This window comes from Oryzias latipes, chromosome 17 (genome assembly GCF_002234675.1).
Source record: "Oryzias latipes chromosome 17, ASM223467v1".
NCBI lineage: Eukaryota > Metazoa > Chordata > Actinopteri > Beloniformes > Adrianichthyidae > Oryzias > Oryzias latipes.
Window position 1 is genome coordinate 2,392,276 of NC_019875.2, and position 19,586 is coordinate 2,411,861.

The 19,586-nt window shown below is 40.4% G+C and overlaps 1 protein-coding gene across 7 annotated transcripts in view; it reads right to left on the reverse strand.

Moving 5' to 3' along the window:
* LOC101166743 (supervillin) overlaps positions 1–19,586 on the reverse strand; it is a 67,971-nt gene that overhangs the window by 37,626 nt on the left and 10,759 nt on the right. For 5 of the 7 annotated variants that reach the window (XM_020710655.2, XM_011485985.3, XM_011485983.3 and 2 more), the window contains exons 2-11: positions 16,149–16,209; positions 14,420–14,511; positions 14,281–14,338; positions 14,062–14,210; positions 11,004–11,808; positions 6,572–7,855; positions 6,052–6,222; positions 3,959–3,996; positions 3,430–3,491; positions 3,151–3,284 (exon numbers count right to left, since the gene is read on the reverse strand). In XM_020710655.2, the coding sequence (XP_020566314.1) occupies positions 3,151–3,284; positions 3,430–3,491; positions 3,959–3,996; positions 6,052–6,222; positions 6,572–7,855; positions 11,004–11,808; positions 14,062–14,210; positions 14,281–14,288 (2,651 nt within the window). In that variant the 5' untranslated portion in view covers positions 14,289–14,338; positions 14,420–14,511; positions 16,149–16,209. The remainder of the gene's footprint in view (positions 1–3,150; positions 3,285–3,429; positions 3,492–3,958; positions 3,997–6,051; positions 6,223–6,571; positions 7,856–11,003; positions 11,809–14,061; positions 14,211–14,280; positions 14,339–14,419; positions 14,512–16,148; positions 16,210–19,586) is intronic. The other 2 variants (XM_020710656.2, XM_011485988.3) reach the window with 2 other exon arrangements.

The window sequence follows — 19,586 nt, forward strand, 5'->3', positions numbered from 1 at the left end:
CGGGACAGACTAAACTCTCCCAAGATGGCTATGGCTTGTTGGCAATGCCAGTTTCCACAGGAAAAGAAAATAAGTAAAAGGCTAAATCAGAACAAAGACATCAGCCATGATCATAATATTGCAGGTTTGATTCCCGCCTTGCACGCCCATGTGTCAAAGTGTCCTTAGGCAAGACACTGAACCCCACCTTGCCTCTGGTGGGAGGTTGGCACCAGTGTTCGGCAGTGGAGCCACCACCAGTGTGTGAATGTGTGTGACTGGGTAAATGGGACTGTGACTGTAAAGCACTTTGGGCTTTGTAGGTAGAAAAGCGCTATATAAGTATACACCATTTACAATTTATAATGCCATTACCAAACCTGCTGTCTCTGCTTAGAAAACAGCTCTTCAGTATTAGGACTAGCATAAAACCACTTTCCCAGGCTTTTAACTGGGTTTATCAGCACAGGTGGGATTGATTCTTCATTCATACAGAATCTCATATATAACAGAAACAGTATTTACTGTAGAAGTGTATCTATCCATTTCCAGGACCTGCTAAATCCCATTTGAGGGTCATCTGGCTGCTGGAGAGTATCCCAGTAACTGTTGGGCGAAGGCAGGTTACACCCTGAACTGTTCACCAATCTGTCAGAGGGCCATACATTTCACATGTGCAATTAAGAATCACTAATTGACCTATGAAATATGTCCCTCCCCAGAATGAAGCCTCTTACCACCTATGACCCCAATTAAAGTTCTACCAACAAGCCTTTAAACAAACATACAGAAACTCTGCATCTTGTCATGATCCCTACCCTCAATCTTAACCAGTCTGTTGTAAATTCACAACACAAATGAAAGTCTTAGAAAGGTTCCTTAACCATACCACTCACTGTGCTTTACACTTCAAAATGTTCCAAAGCTTCCCACAGGAAACTATCTGGTTCTGTGCTAAACGTTTTGAAAAAATCTCACTTTCGGCAGACTTAGCTTTTTCGTCTTTGCTGACTGGATTTGATCTCTAGCTACTTCCTCGACTTTGTTTTGGAACTTTTGTTCCTTTTTTGAAAAAGCCCATGAGATTACCATGGATAATCTCAATCCCTATGTCTAATAATATATATCAAATGACCAGTTCTGTCCTTTTTATATATGACATCTGAGTCAACAGTGCCCCACTTACTCTCCTTAGTTGCCAGAAGACTCTCTTTGCGAGCTTGTCTACACTTCAAGTTCTCCTGGTTTCTGTTGGTGCTGCTTCCCACCTCTTTGCTGTGGCAGGGACATTAATATCCTGCAAACTTTGATTAGCAGCCTGCTGCTGGAGTTCCCTTCACTGACTTAACTGACTTTGTGAGAAATACCGTTATTTATCTTCAAACACCTTTTTCCCCGTTGCTGTTGTAACTATTGGATATACTGTTGCCCTTTAATAATGAGGAGGAGAATGGTGCAAAACTGTAAAGCTGATTTTAAAAAAGGATGTTGGATAAAATTAAAAAAAAAATAATTAGTTGTTTTATTCCAATGTTGTTAACCAGGAAGCTTGCCAACACCTGACTATGTAAACCGTGGCGGATTACCAACTCAACCTCAGAGACATAAGCAGATAAGCACACATATGCCAGATAATCATATAAGGCATTTGCATGTTCGTAGGGGTTTGCAGGATTTCAGCACCATGTGTTTTAAAACCTGGGAACCAAACTATAGGGCACATGAACCCACCTATCTGGGCTCATGTGCCCTATAGTATAGTTTGTCTCAACCTCTGACCTTCTCAAATGACACATAACCTGCTTCTACACCACGTGCCATGTGGTGACGCAGTCAGAGGAGGTGCATGAAAGACTACTGGGAAACTGCACTTCCACAAATCCCTGAAGGCGTTTATGCAGAAACAGAGGCTTGCTGCTCTCTGTTTGTGTTTAAGGCTAAAATGTGCAGCTACAGAGCGTCCAAGACAAGCTACACAAACCTCAAAAATGGAAGGGAGAGGTGAACATCTGTTTATATTTTCAAATGAGAAAAATTTAATCTTCTGTGCTCCTTACACTACCGTATTTTCCGGACTATAAGTCGCCCTTTTATTCATAGTTTGGCAAGGGGTGCGACTTATACTCCGCAGCGACTTATATTAGAAATAAATTGAAATAAATACATTGTTAACCCTCCTGTTATGTTCATTTGTGAGGAACAGAGATGATGTTCCTGGGCCAATTTGATGCATGAGGTATGTTAAGTGTTAAGAGTATGTTAAGTGACTCAGAGAATCAGCAAATCTTTTTTTTACAGTAAGATCTTGAAGGCTAACAACATAATATTCTATTTTCCAATGATTTCATAGATTCAGAAATGCAATAAAAATGACAACTGTTTCTACAAATACAGGATGAAAACAGAGTATTATCCCTTGTGCTATCATAGGCACTTTAACGTTGGGAGTTGGGTCATCTAGACCCACTAGACAGTACTCAACCTTTTTTCTTCAATGATTTGTGAACCTCACTGGTGTCCATGGATAACATGAAATCTTTCCACCTTTATCCACTTTTGTCATGGTAGGAATAACACGTCAAAGTAAGGGTGGGGTCATCTAAGATAGTACAAGGGTTAGTTGGCCAATGATGCTTCATGAAAAGAATAAATAAATAAGTATGAGAAAGAATTACTGTGAAATTATGAGATACACAGTCTGCTATGATTGTGTCATGTGAGGTTGTGAAAGTTATTAGTTCTTGGTCCCAGATTTTGTCAAATAAATTTCCTGTCAAAATGCGACTTATAGTCCAGTGCGACTTATCTGTGATTTTTTCTACTTTATAATGCATTTTTGGGCTGGTGCGACTTATACTCCGGAGCGACTTATAGTCCGGAAAATACGGTAGTTTTGAAATATTAGGCTTGTTATCTTCTCTTAAAAAATGAAGCAAAAGCATATGTGAAGTCACAGAATGAGCCCATGAGGTGCAAATTGTCGTCACAACCTGAAGAAAATTTGTTGTCACTTAGCAAAGCCTGGAGTTACAAAACCACATTAATTATTTTGTGTGAGTATTTTTTAAGTGAAAGCTATTGCATCAAAACAAATAAAATAAACAATTTTAAAGAAAATGTAGGCAAATGTCAAAAGCATTTTATCTTTATTGCATAGAATAGCTGCTGCACCTGGAGGCAGTGATTTCCTTGTTGGTGACTGGCTGTGTGTGCGAGCGGTCCTGGACTCTTCGCAAACGTCTTTCTACGGCAGCATTTCGAGAGCGGGGTTTGGGAACTCCTCCATCCGATGTCTTTTCCAGCTCCTGCAACAACGTCTCTGCTAATAATCATCTGTCTCACAGTCTGTCTGTAGATCTGATCTGTTCTTGATGTGCAGATAGATTTGGCATTTACACAAATCTTACAATAATTAACCACTGAAAGAAACACACAAAGTAATGAGCGTACCCTGAAGAGAGACCTTTTTGCAGCTACACTCATCTTGGCTCTTTCATCCAGTTTTTCTTCAGCTGAAAAGAGAAGAATAGAAATGATAAAAACTAACTTTTTCCATCACCAGTCATTTTACAGGACAGAGAACATTTCAGGAATTAACTCTAGAGAACCCAAGAACTTTTTTCCTTCTGCACTCTTAAAGGCTTGTAATTTGTTTTTTGTTTGTTCCTTTTTGATAGTAGCTCGTAACAGCAGTCAAAACATAAAAAAATGAAACACTAAAATAAAAAATTGAAAAGTGAATACATGAAAAGGAAAAATTGCCAAATTTGACTTTGTGGGTTCTCCCACAGGGTTTACTGAATTTTGTTAATCTGAAAATAAAAACTAAAGTGGTAAAGAAAAACTCAGGAGCCTATCTAAATTATGAGGTTTTCTGTTTTTCTCCATATAGAAACACATTATTTTTTTCTAAATAAAAAATTGGGCTTTATTTAAACCACAGACAGAACACAGCTTGTTAGAAAATAGTTTTAGTTACCTTCAGCATCTTCTAGTTGTGATGGACTTAGACGGGACCTGCAGATAACAAAGTCTTTATTTGTAAACATATTTTGATTTTACTGTTGGAAACATTTTTTCAAATGGTTAACAAAGAAAATAATCTGTAATCTTTTCAGCATGAGGTGTTACTTTGTGAAACCAACAAAGGAAGTTATTCTTAGTGCCAACACCAACCACCGTAATCCTATTAGGAATTAAGCGGATGAGAGTCTCAGGATTGGCAATGAAGAGCAGCTTTTATTGACTCTCTGCTTTGCAAACGCTGGAAACCACAGCTGAATGTAAGTGACCTTTGTGTCTTCAAACAGCAAAGTACAACAAACCAATAAGAAAACCTAATTTGTCAGAAGTCTTAGCTCAGTCTCCCCCTCTGGTCACTGGATGCACTTCATCTCCCAGCAACCCCAGCGCACAGTTTCTGGATGCCACACATCTCACTTACATTTGTAAATCACTTCCAGTCCACTTAAGCACTGCACTGAGCCTCACTCAGTGCAAAGTATTGTTTGTGCCACTCTGCCTACGTTACTGAGCGTTATATCCAGACCTTATCTTCTGATTTCCAGACTTTGTTTTGTCTCTGACTCCATTTGCCTAAAACAAATGGAGTCATAGTTTAATTGGCAACTCTAAAGTGTCCATAGGGGTGAGTGTGAGAGTGAATGGGTGTGTGATTGTGGATATTCTACCCTACGACAGACTGGCGATCTGCCCAGGGTATCCTGCTTTCGCCCATAAGTAGCTTCAGCAGCCCCGTGATCCCGAAAGGGATAAAACGGAATAGAAAATGAATGAATGAATGAATGAATCCATTTGCCTACCGCCTGCCCCGACTCTTGTCTGCATCCTGACCTTTCTCGTTGTTTCTCGGATGCTCCTATGCTCGTTTATGACCCCTGCCTGCCTGCCTGACCCTGATTTAGCTTTGTGGCCCTTTAGCTGTGCTAATAAAACCTGCTGCAATCGGAACAAGCCGCCTGCCTGTTTTGTGACATCACTTAAAGTCAAAGCAGGTAAATACGAACTTTTTCTAATTGTGATAAAAGGCTACATCCAGAAATGCAACACAATTTTCTAAAAAGTCCTTTGTCAGTGTAGACCAGTGCTCTGCAACCTGCTGCTCCAGAGCCACATGCAGCTCTTTTACCCCTCCATCGTGACTGTGGTTAGGGAAAAATGAAAGTTTTCTCATTTTAAAAAGTAATTATAAAGTAAAAATTAAGTAGTAAAGTAAAAAAAAAGTATACAGTATTAAATAAACTCATACTTTATTCAACTTAAACAAAAACAGTTGAAAAACAGTATGTGGCACAAGTCGTACTAAAACATTTTAAGATATCTTTGTGCGCTGTGTACCACAGAAAATCAATTGAAGATCAGTGAGCACAACCAGAATTAAGGCGCATCTGATTCTAAACCAAATTTTCTATTTTTGAACAAATTCAAGGATTTTATCTGCACCTTATGGTTAAATATATACACTAAGGGACAGCTAGTTAGCTTTGATTTAAGTTTTGTTTTTTAAATTTACAAATTTCTGGCTGAGATTCCCCCTACAAACAGTAAAACAAACTGTATTCCTTTTTTTTAATCACTGCTGATTTTACATTATACTACTACATTTGCTGCATTATCCTATGTGACACAGGGTGTCTTTTATTTTGAAAGATAGTCATCTAAAATTTTGATGAAATTTTAAAACACTTTCATACTTTGAAAAAGGGCTATTTTCTTTTTATGCTTCTGTTTTATTTATCAAAACATCCTAATAGTTTATAAATATTTATCACAATTGCAACAATACCATGAATATTTCTCTAAAGGGTGAAGTGAGACTTTGTGGTTCCCGCTGGGTTGTAGTCAGTAAGACATTGACCGGAATGGCTCTTTGAGTATAAAAGGTTGCTGACCCTTGGTGTGGACAACAATTTGTATGGATAATAACATAATGCATAACATAAAACCATAGTAAACAGTATGAACTTTTGGCTCTCTTTTACATGCAGCGATCGTTTTCTCTGTACTTGTGGCCAGTAAACCCTTTTTTGTCTTGGTCCATCCCTGCTGTACCTGTCAGACTCCAGACGCTCTGCAGAGGTGATGGGCTGAGTCCTGAACCGCTCCGACATGCGACTCTCTCCTGGAGTGATGTAACGCCGAGGCCTGCGAGCTCCCCGCTCCTGATCAGTGCTGGTGATGGCATCCATTTCCATTGCTGGCAGATCTACTTTAGTCGTCTCACTTTTCAGTTTATAGCGCATTTGAATCAAAAGAAAAACAAAAAACAAGGAAATACAAATGAAGCATTAGTAGTAAAGATTTGTATCCTGTTTTTAGTTTTCAAAGGGGAACAACACAAAAAAGACAACCATGCATAATACGCTGAGATGATCAAACACACGGATCGTAAAAGAATTCCAAGTTTGGATGTAAGCATGCAACAGAAAAGTAACAGTAAAGCTAAGCTTTAAATGACGTTTCATGCCAACAAGCTACACATATTATTGTCCTTATTTTTAAAACTGCTTAGTGATGCAATATTTGACAGTTGATTAGTGGTGTAACACACAACCCATGCCATTTGACCTACAACTCAGGTTTCCGGTTGGCATTCTCCAGGTAGGAGTGTCGCAGTTGTGCTACAGAAACCCTTGTGTCCAAGGTGTTCATATCTCCATTAGTCGTTACAGGAAGAGGGTTAATCCTGGATCCGTCTCTTCTGGCTCTTTCAATGCAATAAATGGCAGAGTGCTTGTTTACACCTATGTCTGACATAGAACGGGTTCGTAACTTGGGTTTTAGTCCACCACTTGTTTCCATGCTTCTGTTTCCTGCTTGAGCCAGAGAGGAACCTGTCTTTAGATAGCCAACTGGGTCCAATTTTTGGATATTCAGTTGGGCTGGTTGCTGCGTCTGTGGAACAGTTTCTTGTTGAAGTTGGGGTTCTTGTTTTATGCGGATCTTCTGGTTTTGACTAGAAAGCACGTGGTGCTCATGCTGACTCTGAAGCAGGCTTTGGTTCTCCTGCAGGTGTCTCAGCTGCTTGAACTGATGTTGCATCTGAGGGAGTTGCTGGCTTTGAGCGGCGTGTTCTCCTTTTTGGGGTTCATGTTGCAGTTGTGGCTCTGGAGGCCGAATTTGCAGGTGCACTGGCTCCAAGGGTTGACTCTGCACATGATGCTGGTGCACAGAGGTGTGGGGAGGTTCCATTGATCTGAAGGTTCTCTGTTCTTGGCTGTCATTGGTAGAGACATGCTCCTCTCCCCTTTCTCTGATCCTCTGAACCTGCCTTTCTCTTCCCCTTTCCCTTGGCCTTTCCCGATCCCAGTCCTCCTCCCCTCGACTCATCCGTCTTCTGTCTGGACTGATGTTCTGTCTGTCCATGGCTTCATGACAGTCCCTCTGAGCATCATCAACACTCCTTTCCCTTCGACGAATTTCTGAGGGTAAAACAGCTTTCCTGCTCTTTAGGAGTCCTTCTGTGTGGCCTTCTTCCTTCAGGACCTGCTTTGCCTCCAGTCTTGCCTCCCTGTGGGCTGCATAGATCTGGTCAGTGCTCACTCTTCTTCGTGGTTGTACCTCTGGAGGTCCAGAAGATTTGCGGACTGGAGCAGGTACAGCCAAATAGGGCTGAGGGTCCACAGCAGTGGCACAGTGTTGAAGGTCAGATGTGAAGGGATGACTGGCAGTTTGGCCGTGGCCAGGACGGTTGTGAGTTTGGGAACCACTCCTCTTCATGATGATCTCTGGCTGCTTGGATACACGTTGAGCACTTCCATGAGAGTGATGTTGGTTCGTCTGGTGTCGGTCTGGACTCCAGTCTGGGGGCTTCTGGACAGTTTCATCTCTGGACAATCGCTCTCTTACTCGGATTCTTGGAGAAAGAGAGGCACCAGGAACACTCAGATTTGTAGCAAAACAACAACCAAAACTTAACCTGTTGGTGGAAACATGCTCTAATAATACTAGTGTTCTCACAGTTGGCTGGGGTGAAGAATGAAAAGTTTTTGAATGTTCTGACAATCTAACTGTTCATCAGAAGAAAGGAGGTGGGGAAGGGACTTTGAAAAACTGTACAAAACTTCTAGTACAAACTGGGAGCCCAACTCACCTATAGACAATATAGTAGGTGTAAATCCAAACCCCAGTACAAATCAGTCTACTAAATCCTGATGACCAATATCAAATTAAACCAAAAATGAAAAACACAAACCATCAAGGGTCAATTTTAAAGGTTTAGCTGACAGTGCTTAGTCACAACAAGGTCAAGTAAAAGCTCCTTGTGAGCTTTAACCACAATCCAAATCTAGAGTCAATTTCCTTCATTGGCAGCCTTATGACCTCCAGTAGCTAAAGGTTCTCCTAATCTCATTGTGGACCACTAAGCCAGGTATTTATCATGCACCTGCTTAATCTGAAAAAGCAGGAAAGAGAGCTTGTGAGTCAAACTAGCAGGTGAAAAAATAGCTATGTTGCAAAAAAAGAACCAAGAACTTGATTTTTAAAATATATTTCAAATCAATGTTAACATGCTTATGTTGTACATAAATCTAAACAAAATTTAACTTGTGAAAAAGTTCTGTATTTAGACCTTTAATCATACTTGGACTTTTCTGGGCCACAGTCATGTCTGGAAAAATGTAAAAACACCCGACATAAATGAGATCAAATCAAATAAATGCTGGATGACAAAATATGCGTTGAAACTTCAAAGTGGGAATTCACCACACTTTTGTTTCGCAGAGCACAGAGAAATCATGACTTAGAATGATTGAATGGTTGATTTTTATATAAAAAGTTAAATGTTAGTCAGCCAGTAGATTGTGAGATTTTTATTAAGCTCCTGAAAAGCTACAAGGTAAGAATGTGAGGCATCAAAATAAAAGCTTGATATACCCAGTGGACGTATTTAATGGGTCTTCACACGGACATTACCTTGAAGACCAACTGACTGTCTGAGTCTGTGTTGAGACATCAGACACCAATAGACAGGGCGGCCAGGCTGCAAGATGACGTGACAGTCAGGCCAAGCTTGTGACTATTTGTTTTTATCAGACAAGCTGTGCTAGTAATCCAAAAGGCTTGCCAAAATATTGAATATTTTGGTTTGTTGAACAGTCTATATAATTGTGTTTGCAAGCAAAGGTACATACTGTTGTATTGATGTAACTTAAAAACGAATGCACATACTGGCTCACCTTTCATTGACATGAACCACCTTATTTATAGGCACCAGATCACAGTCCAGCATGCCACCTGTCCCTGCCTTTATGTAATCGGCTCACACTCCTCCTCACTTTCTTCCTTTGACAAGTGCTAACCTTCCCTTTGCTTCTGTGCCTGATAGTTTCTGATTCTTACAAAAAGTGGTCAGTTCTAAACAAGATAACTAATAATGTGTCAACATTTTTGAACTTCTTCAGACAACGACCAAATCATAGCCTCTTCAAAGCTCTCTGACAGACCTAAAACATAGAATGGTCTTTGCACCAAAAGCTCAAGTTAGCAGTCTAAGGGTCCAATTTACAATCATCCTAATAAAGAGGACAAAATTATCCATGAAAAGAGATCAAACAGGCCATTTTGTTAAATTTGCAGGTGTTTAACTAAAAACAATTGCCCAATAAATAATGTGCTAAAATAAAAGTATTCCAATGAGCATTTAGTGTGCACTATGGACTGCTTTCTTTCAATCAATGCAAACGAAAATAGGGAATGGTCAGAAAGAATGGGGAGCTCCTGGAACAGTTTGTATGATGATGATGAATGATGGACAATGATACTCTCGCAGGAGGGTGCAAAGATGCGGCGCAGGCTGGATGAGGAGCACAGGAGAGATGGACGAGTGGAAAAGAGTGTGCATATAAGAATTTTCCAACGTGAAGTTACTTTTTTTTTTTTTTTTTTATACACTGTATTTTATCCCATGAAGGGAAATTCTTTCTCCGCCGTTGACCCATCCCCTTGGGGAGCGGTGAGCTGCAGCCGAAACCGCGCTCGGGAGGCAGTAGCGTTAAGGGCCTTGCCTAAGGACCCTCACTGGGTGATGTTAACTGCTCGCCATTGATATGGTAATTGCCCCCAGTGCCATTGCTCATTCCCCTCCGGGAATCGAACCCTGGTTTCCTGCGTGGTAGCTTCCCACCTTACCAACCGAGCTACCCAGCCGCTTCAGATACTGACAAAAGGAAGAGAAAGACACCAATGTGATAGTCTATGTCTCCATCATCTATGCTTCTGGCATTTCAAAGCATTTCCATGACCAGAAAGGATGCTTCCTCTTTGTCGCCATTTGTTCGACGTCAGCCTTTTGTGATTAAAGTTGCTCCAGGCTGCTTTTGTGCAAAAAGACATTAAACAGCAGCCAGAATCCTGCTTTTGTGTTTGCTACATTACTGGTAATTTATTTGTGTCTACTCTTTCCAGTTTGCTGTGATTTCTGTCAGAAAAAACGCCCATATTGGATGTTCATTGATGCCCACTTCAAAAGATGGATTGACACAACACAGCTATTACATCAGGTGCAATGTATATTTGCTTGTGTTGTCAAGTTTTTACACTTTTTTATGCATCCAATTAACCTCTGCACACAGCCAAGCCAGAGTTAGAGCAGTCAATCTCTGATCAGGAGGTTCAGTTCCTGCCTTTCATACCCGTGTTCTGAAATGTCCTCCGCAGAGACACTAAACTCCACATTGCTTTGGGTGGTCTAGTCAGCTCTCCCCACCAGTGTGTGCATGTGTGTGCATGGGTGAATGGGACTGTGACTGTAAAGCGCTTTGGGTCTTAACCAAGGTAGAAAGGGTGGTGTAAACATGGGCCATTTACTAAACCTTTAGTAAACCAGGCTATGTCCTTACAGCAGGACAGTCAAGAATGTTAAAATTATTTTTAAAATCTAGTTTAGAAATTCATCCCTAAATGAATGTAGGAAGGGCCATCAGCAAAACCAATTTAAAACTCAAAGCACCAACTGAACCATAATCTGAAGCATTCTGGTGTTGTGGCATGTTCAAACTTACCCCTGCCTGTTGAGGATGCTCTGTGCCTGTTGCTCTATGAATAAATCTCCAGGTGAGATACCATAGCGAGTGGAGGGCAGGGAAGACCTACGGGCAGTGCGAGGAGAGCTGGGAACTGCTGCAATACTGTAGCCCTTGGTGGTTTGGCTTGACTCTTGGTGGTGGGTATGCAGTTGTTGAGGCAAATGTGGCTCCTGTGTCCTGCTTCTGTAAGAAACTGAGCCCTCCTGAACTTCACCTCGGCGGTTGTTCTCCATATTCAATGCTTTTTCAGGTTCCACCAACCTACTGGGCCTTTCTTGGGTTGGAGGCGGGGCTTGGTTGGAGTGGATGTGACCCACTGTGCCAGCAGGTGAAGGCTCTGGGTGTGTCCTCATGTAAACCCTGCCAATTCCAGAGCGATACGGCACACTAGGCTCCCGCCCTTGAGCCTCCACTTGGACTGTTTCCTTTTCCCGCCTGGCAGATGATTGACGGACAGCAGATTCTGGATCCTGCCTGGAACGGTAACGTGGAGTGTAGTCCACATCGGCCTCCTGATCAAGATGGATGCCATAGCGCTCTGAAAGCTGCCGACGGCGTTCTGCTTTATAGCGGGCGATTCGTTCAGCCTTTGAGGTGAGGTTGTTGGGCTCAGTGGAGCCAGATGCGGGTGTTGATGATGTTGACAACGTCACTGGATCTACATACACCACAACTGGCTCTGTATGGCTGCTGCCAACACCACTTTTGGCATGGGGTGATCGGTCTGGAGATGACATTGTCTTCTTTGGTGTCTCCAGCTCTGCTCGATTGTAGCGCTTGGCTGTGGTAGAGAGTAGTATTGCAAAATTAGACAAAGCGGCATTGACAAACTGCAACTTTTTCTGGCTTCATTGGTGCAACAATTGTACATCTACACTCTAAAAAGAGTATTTGAGCTGTAGTTGGAAAGATGAACTTTTTTACATTGATCTAACTTAATTTTTTAGTTTGGTGAAAATAAATCATTTTATTGAGTTCATTCAGCTTAAAAATAACACATAGTTGTCTGACATAGTTATTTTACTTTCAATCAACTTAATTCAATTAAGTTGGTGTAACTTTGGTGTGAAGTTATCAACGTGCCATGAAGTCATAACAAGGAATTGTGGGATACCATTTAATTTGCTTATCTGGGCAGATTGGGTTTAACTGTGATTTTTTTGTCCATGTGTTTTGTTGTATAGCAGTTTTATTCTGTTTTAAATAGTAATTTAAACTGTTTTGTTTATTTCTGTTAGGTACCGGGGCCAGGGCGGCTTGTTTTGTTTCAGTTCACTTCCGGTTTTATTTTGACATTTCCGGTTACTCGCTGGATCGTTTTGATTACTACTTGGAGTTCGAGTTTGATTATAATTAAATCTTTGGTAAAGCTACCTTCTGGAATCCTGCGCTTGTGGCCAAACACCCACCCTAACAATTTCTTTCTGAACCATGAGTTAGAGTTTGGGGGAGGATAATGACCAACCCCGTTGTGCGGTAAACCACCGTAACTCCCACTATTAAAGATATAGTAAACAAGTTACTGACTTATAATGCGAGACATTGCTGGGTCGGTCATATCTTTGATATGGAAATACAAGGCCCATTGGTGGAAACTTTAGAAAAATGTGTCAATTTAAGTTGAATAAACAAAAGTAAAAAAGAATAGTAAAAAATTTAAGTTAGATCAAGGTATTAATTTGAGTTGGATAGACGTAAGAAATTAAGTTTAATAAATGTAATTAAATTACGTGTTACCAATTGAAGTGACTCAATTTAGTTGGATCAACTTTTTTCTTTTTAGAGTGTATGTGTCCATTTACATTCTTTCACTACTTTATTTCTTGTTAGAAGTGCTAAGCTTTCTAAATTAGGGCAAAAGGAAAAATACATCCAGAACAATTCTGAACAACTTCTGAACTTTTTCAATCGATTCTGATACTTTCCACGGTCTAACCATATTCTTTCACTTTCAAGATGTTCTTGTATCACAAAAGTGATATAGTTTCTTTAATAATTCCTGGGTCCGGATGAAGGAGCGGATGAAAAAATGCCATTTGAAAAAGCTTGTAGGTGTGAAATTGAATCTACAACAGCGACCCACAAACTCCCTGCTCTGCTCCAGTCTAATAGATTTGCTTGTAGACAAGATCCATGTGCATTTTCATTTTCCTCATCTGAGCTGGCATCTGGCTCAAAACTGTACGGGTAGATGGCTCCAATATTGCTCGCCATTATTGATGCACCAGAGAGCGTGTGAGGGGCTGTAAGCTAGTGAGAGAGAGTGTAGACCGATGAATGGAAGGAAGTAGACGCAGGCTTGCCTTAAACCAGTGTTTTTCAACCAGACTGCTGCGGCTCACTAGTGTGCCGTCAGAGATGGTCAGGTGTGCCACGGAAAATTACAGATTTTTACTCAAAACATATCATCATCATCAGAATATCAGCTCTGTTTCACACTGAGTACTTTGCAAACAGCTTTGTGGAGCTCTTCTATATAAATACATGAGATCTCTCAGCATCTTCAGTGTCTTTCATAAGGAGGCGAGTGAGAAAAACTTTTCGCGGTGGCTCCGCCCACATGCAGCGGGAGCATCAGGTTTCTAAACACACTTATGTACAAATGTCCAGCAGTGACTTTGACGCAGATTAAAACAAAGGAGGAGGATGCGAATTGAATGCGTGAATTGTGTTAACTGTTGAGATTGAGATGAAGTGTGTAAAAGGGGGGGCAATCTGCGGCACATTTCTGTACCCAAATGGGGCTAGTAATCTGCACGGATCATGGATCATCTGTGCCCCGCTATTCCACAAGATCTGGTGTACTTTTGAAAAACTTGAAATTAAGTTTCAGTATAAGACAAAACAAACTAAAAGAAACAGCATTAATTAAACAGCATAATTTCTAATCGATAAATCTTGGTCATTGCAGTTCTATCATTATAGTGGCATCATTTAAAGTTACAAAAACAACCACAAGAAATTCAACTAAAAAGTAAATCCAGCCCCAAACTTTTTTTTAAATTTTAAATCAATTAGGACTCTGCATGACTACCTGTGACCCGTGGTTCACGGGGGTCAGAGGCGCGAGTGTACCGTGGTGGGTCCTCCTCCAGCATCCTGTTGGCCACCAAACCACCAGACACAAGAGCAGGTGTGGCTTCGCTTTCAATCCCCTCCAAGCGCCGGGCTATCCTCTCCTTTCTTCACCAGGCATGAATAAAGATGAGGGATTTCTTCCAAAACAAGTCATATTTGACCAAACAAGACATACCTGTTCATCTGCAGTTCTTTGGATATTCCTCCTTCAAAGTATTTCTTTAAATCAGACACTGCAAAAACAAAGAAAATGGTCACGTTTTATTTTAAGGAATGCCAACAAAAATATGTTCTTGCAATTAGATTTTACGAACCTTTTGGGAGAACAACCAGAAGTTTACCATCTGTGTCAGAGACACTCTTGACCAGGGTAGTTTTATCTTTGAAGGAACAGTCACTCTGAAAACTATGAAAAAATGTGAAATGTAAGTAAACTACAGGCATTTAGCACATCAACCTAAATGATTCTCTGAAACATAAATTAAAATAGGAGGACATAAAACAACCTTAAGCCTAACTGAACAATGGTCAGCTACAGTTCACTGAAACTCCCCAACCTGAGGTGTAGTGACTCAGTAAACCCAAAACAGCTGCAGAACAACCTGGAATAACAAAAACTTTACAAATACAATTTCTAAAACCCTGAATTGTTGTGGCTTCAATCATTGATAGGTAAAAGCCACAGAAAAAAATGTACAACCTCATCCTTCAGTTTCTGCTTCATCATCTGCCTCATGTGACTCAACTCAACTTTGCCTTGCTTGACTCGTCTTAAGGAGTTGACAGCAGGTAAAGGAAGAGCTCAGCTTCTATCCATGCTGTGGAGAATCAGCTTAAGGAGGAGAGGAGGAAAATCCTTTTTCCTCTTAAAGGTTACTGAAAAGCAAAAGGTTTGTATCTGGCTGCATCAGAATGCCCCAAAAATTACAGACTTACTGCTTTTCTAATCTTCTCATCTAAATCAAATCAAATAGTATTTATGAAAAGCCTTTCTCATGCATTGCGCAGCTCGAAGCGCTTTACATTTAAAAACAAAAACATACAAACATCAATTCCTGCTTTGTATATTTGTGATGTGTGCACCAACTCTTTTATTTTCAGTCTAAACTTTTATCAAGTCTATAAAGATCTTTCTGGTTCCACTATGCTGTTGTTTAGTTTTGTGTTTCACATTTTAGAAACAAAACAATGTTTTGGGACTTTCTTTTAAATTTTTCACTGAAGTAGATACATAGTATTTATCGAAATTATTTATCGAAATGCTGAGGTGCATTTTCATCAACTACATGAAAAAGTAAACTGCTGAGAGTTCATATTCTAAACCCGTTTTTGTCCATTTTGGGGTTATGGGGCTGCTGGAGCCTATCCCTGCCACTCGAGGGGGAAGGCAGGGGAGATCCTGGACAGGTTGCCAGTCTGTCCCAGGGCTGAAAATTGACAAATTGTTTTTCAATTTTAAGCTTTTCCTGTGAGTCTATAACTCAGGTTTATTTTTTGCACTTTTGAAAAAAATTTAATATAAACGCTTAACATGCTGCATGATTTCAAGTACTCTGCCTATGGACGTTGAATTTAGTGCTCCCACAGACCTATTAAAGCTTGTAAAAGCTAGAAAGACTCTTTAACTTAGAGTCGATTGACTTAAAAAAATGTAAAAACAGTTTGAAACATTCAAATTAGTAAAGTCAGAGCAAACCACTTTCAGCAGACTGTCAGAGTCCTTTTTGAATTCCAAACGTGCAGTAGTACAGTATGCACTCACAGACCAAAAAAGTCTAATGTCATCCATGAAATTGTGGATACTGCCAAATCTTAGGAACTGACAAGTTTCTTACTGAAGGCAAGACATTTTACAATTCTTCTATTTAAACAGCATCTTAAAAACAATCTAAGCAATTATAGGAGTGAGTAGGAAATACAAAATGATTCAGATTCATAAAATGTCAAATAGTCTGTCTGTAACAAAAATCTCCCATGGTCATGGATCACATCTTCTCATTGCCAGGTATTAATCAAACAAACGAAATGTGATGATCTTCTTACTTTAAGGATCCTGGCAGAGAGGTTGAGTTGCAGATTTTGGTGGAAACTTTTGATCCAAATCCTGTGAAATGAAATAAAATAACACACCTTACTTGAACTAAAAGCCATAGTAGTAGATATTTTCCAATTGAGGAGAGGAGTAACACAAGTATTTCAGTCATTTTTTGAATATTAATGTTTAATATGAACGCCAACATTTTTACTCCACTACATAAAAGCGTGTACAGCATAGGCCCTAAATCAAACTCCCTTCTTCTATAGAGAAATAAACAGCTGTTACTCATATTTCATTGCGTTTATATTAATATATGTCATTACATTTGTCAGATTAACCAATTTTGCTCTGCTACCTTTGCAAGTTATTAAAGTTAATTAATCTGCTACCTTTGTAAGTTATTAAAGTCATAAACTGACCAATCAGATGCCTCAATAGATGTGGTCTCGTGTCGCAGTCGTTTTGAATTTTTGAGTGACAGATTCTCCCGAGCAGATTTTCAAGCGGTAGGGGTGTAGATTTCCAGCAAGCTCACTCCTGAATGACGAGATTAGTTGCCATAGAAACATTGACTCAGGCCGACTCAAACCAATCACTTCTTACTGATCATTTTCTAGTTCCAACATATCAACAACCGTAGTGCGAAAAACTGTATTGACTTCATTTGGTTGGAGCTGGAAGTAAACTATTTTCTATAGGTGATGTCACACTCACTTGATCCAGTTCTCAGATACAGTCTATGATGTACATTTATTTGGCAAGTGACTCAGCTCTTTATTTTTCCTTTACTGTATTAGTTTGAGTAAAAATTGAACAGAGAATTCCTACTACTTTTGCATTCTCCGTGTTTGTTGTTGGTTCTGCTGTTCTTGCGTGTCAGACCGATAATCATAGGAAGGAGGGATGTGAATGAACTTCACTAAGACCATGTTTAGGAGCTGATGCAGAAGATTTGTTTGTTTGGTCAAGTATTGTCTTATCAAACCACCCAGTCCTTCTGGACAGACTTTCCAACACTGGCATCACTAACCTTCCCCTCAGCTGGTTCCATTCCTATCTTTCAGGTCACACCCAGTTCATCCAGTAAAAATCATTCCCCTCTCCAGGTGTGCCCCAGGGCTCTGTCCTGGGGCCCCTTCTCTTCATCGTCTACCTCCTCCCCCTCGGTCACATTTATCGAAAACACAACATCCATTTTTTCACTGCTCTGTGGACGACACCCAGCTCTACATCTCCTCCAAACCTGGCTCCACTTTTCCACCTTCTTCCCTCTCCAATTGTCTTCTTGAAGTCAAATCCTGGAACACCACAAATTTCCTTAATTTAAATTGCAATAAGACTGAACTTCTCATTGTTGGCACTAAACCCCCCAATAGAAAACTCAGTCATTTCTCTCTCTCCGTCCCGCTCTCACTCCACAGCTGTCCTAGTCCACAGTCTCATCACCTCCCGTATGGATTACTTTAACTCCCTTCTTTCTGGACTTCCTCAGAAAACTCTCAATAAGCTTCAACTGGTTCAAAACTCAGCTGCTCGAATAATAACCCCCCCCCCCCCCCCCCCCCCGTCCATTCACCATATTACACCTGTCTTCCAGCAGCTTCATTGGTTACCTGTACCTCACCGGATCACTTCCAAAATCCTCATCTTAACCTTAAAGCCCTCCACAACCTCGACCCTCCATATCTTTCAGAGCTCCTGACTGTTGCTCCTCCCACTCGCTCCCTCAGATCCTCTTCCTCCCTTCGACTGGCTGTTCCACGATCGCGTCTCTCTTCCATGGGGGGCAGAGCAGTCAGCAGCTCTGGAACCCCTCTCCCCTCTGATCTACAAAATATAGACTCACTTTCTCAGTTTTCCAAACATCTCAAAACTCACCTTTTTCATTCTGCATTCAGCACATAATATTTAAACTGCTGTTTTAACTGGTAACTTATTTTGTGGAGTTTTGTTGCTGTATTTTATGCTTTAACATATATATATATTTGTACTGTGAGCCGACCTTGAGTGTCCAGAAAGGCGCTTTATAGATAAAATGTATTATGATTATTATTATTATTATCATTATATTTTAAGGTCTGCCTAAAAAACAAGAAGTGGTGTCATTCAAAATAATTAAATTGTAATCCTAGTGATGGGGTTAAAGACAGATGTTTAGCTTGTATTTAAATAATGTCAATAGTAGGGGTGTAACACTGAATTAACTTAATTGATAAATCGATTTATATTCCTATGATCCAACCAGGTCGATCTGTCTGAGGGAAGCTGTTATTCGAATTGAATCAAATGTATTATAACTCTACCACTGTGAAATTGTTTCAGACTGAAATTAATCAATTATATAAATATTGTAAAATACCATTTGGATTTAGACAGAGTAGGATTTTTTCACTATAAAGTAAATCGACTAAGTGCATCAGAGCGGACAACATTCATGAGATGGCGTCAAAAAAGATCAAGCCATCATTACAATCCATTGTGATCAAACATTTTGAATTTTGCAAAGACATGTGACCATACAGTTTGGTAGAATGTTGTAATAATGTTCCATCTGAGCTGCACGGTGGTGCAGTGTTTAGTTTGCATGGTCTCCCCGTGCATGTTTGGGTTTTCTCTGGGGACTCCGGCTTCCTCCCACCATCCAAAAACATGCTTCATAGGTTTATCAGTTACTTTAAATTGTCCTGATGTGTGTATGGGTGTGTGATAAAGTGTGAAAAAAGTTCCCAGGGGTCGTCAACCCTCATCTCATATCACTGCAACCAACAGCCTGTTGTAAAGTTGTATCCCAGTATGGAAGACAGATCTGATTTCTGCAGCAGACGATTTCAGACCCAGTCTGACTTATTTTGGCCTCTGATGACCCTGTAGCACAACACTTCAGTGAAAATAACCTACATGAAGACACGACAGCAGAATGTTTCTTATTTGAGAGGACATTTTATTGGAACTGATTGGAGGACTTTCTACAGACGCTTTTCTTCACCATTTTTCCAGTGATTTTTATATAGAATTGGCTTCAGTGCGTTTTTGCTTCACAAGTGCCATGCTGGTAGAAACATTTTGTTTAGCTTCCCCTGTTTTTAAAGATGATCACACCAGTGGGAATGCTGTGTAGGTGTGAATCTACAACTTCACTTTCTGTGCTGGAAGATGTCAGTTGAGCTTTCCTTAGAAACGCCTGAAGGTTGTCAACAAAACAAGGAGCACAAGACTCAAGGCTGGCAGCGCCAAGGAGCAGCTTAGGCTGCTGACAGTCCAAAAGTCAGTGGTGAGAAGGATTTTCTATAAATATTCAGAGGTGCAAAATAGACTCCCTGAGCACTCAGGGCCTTTGCTTTCCACACTCTGTTTGCAGAACAAGAACACATCTAACCTTGAGGCGCTCTGTTTACAGGAAGCATTTCATGACCAGTGAGATTACAAAGCGAGAATTTGCCTGC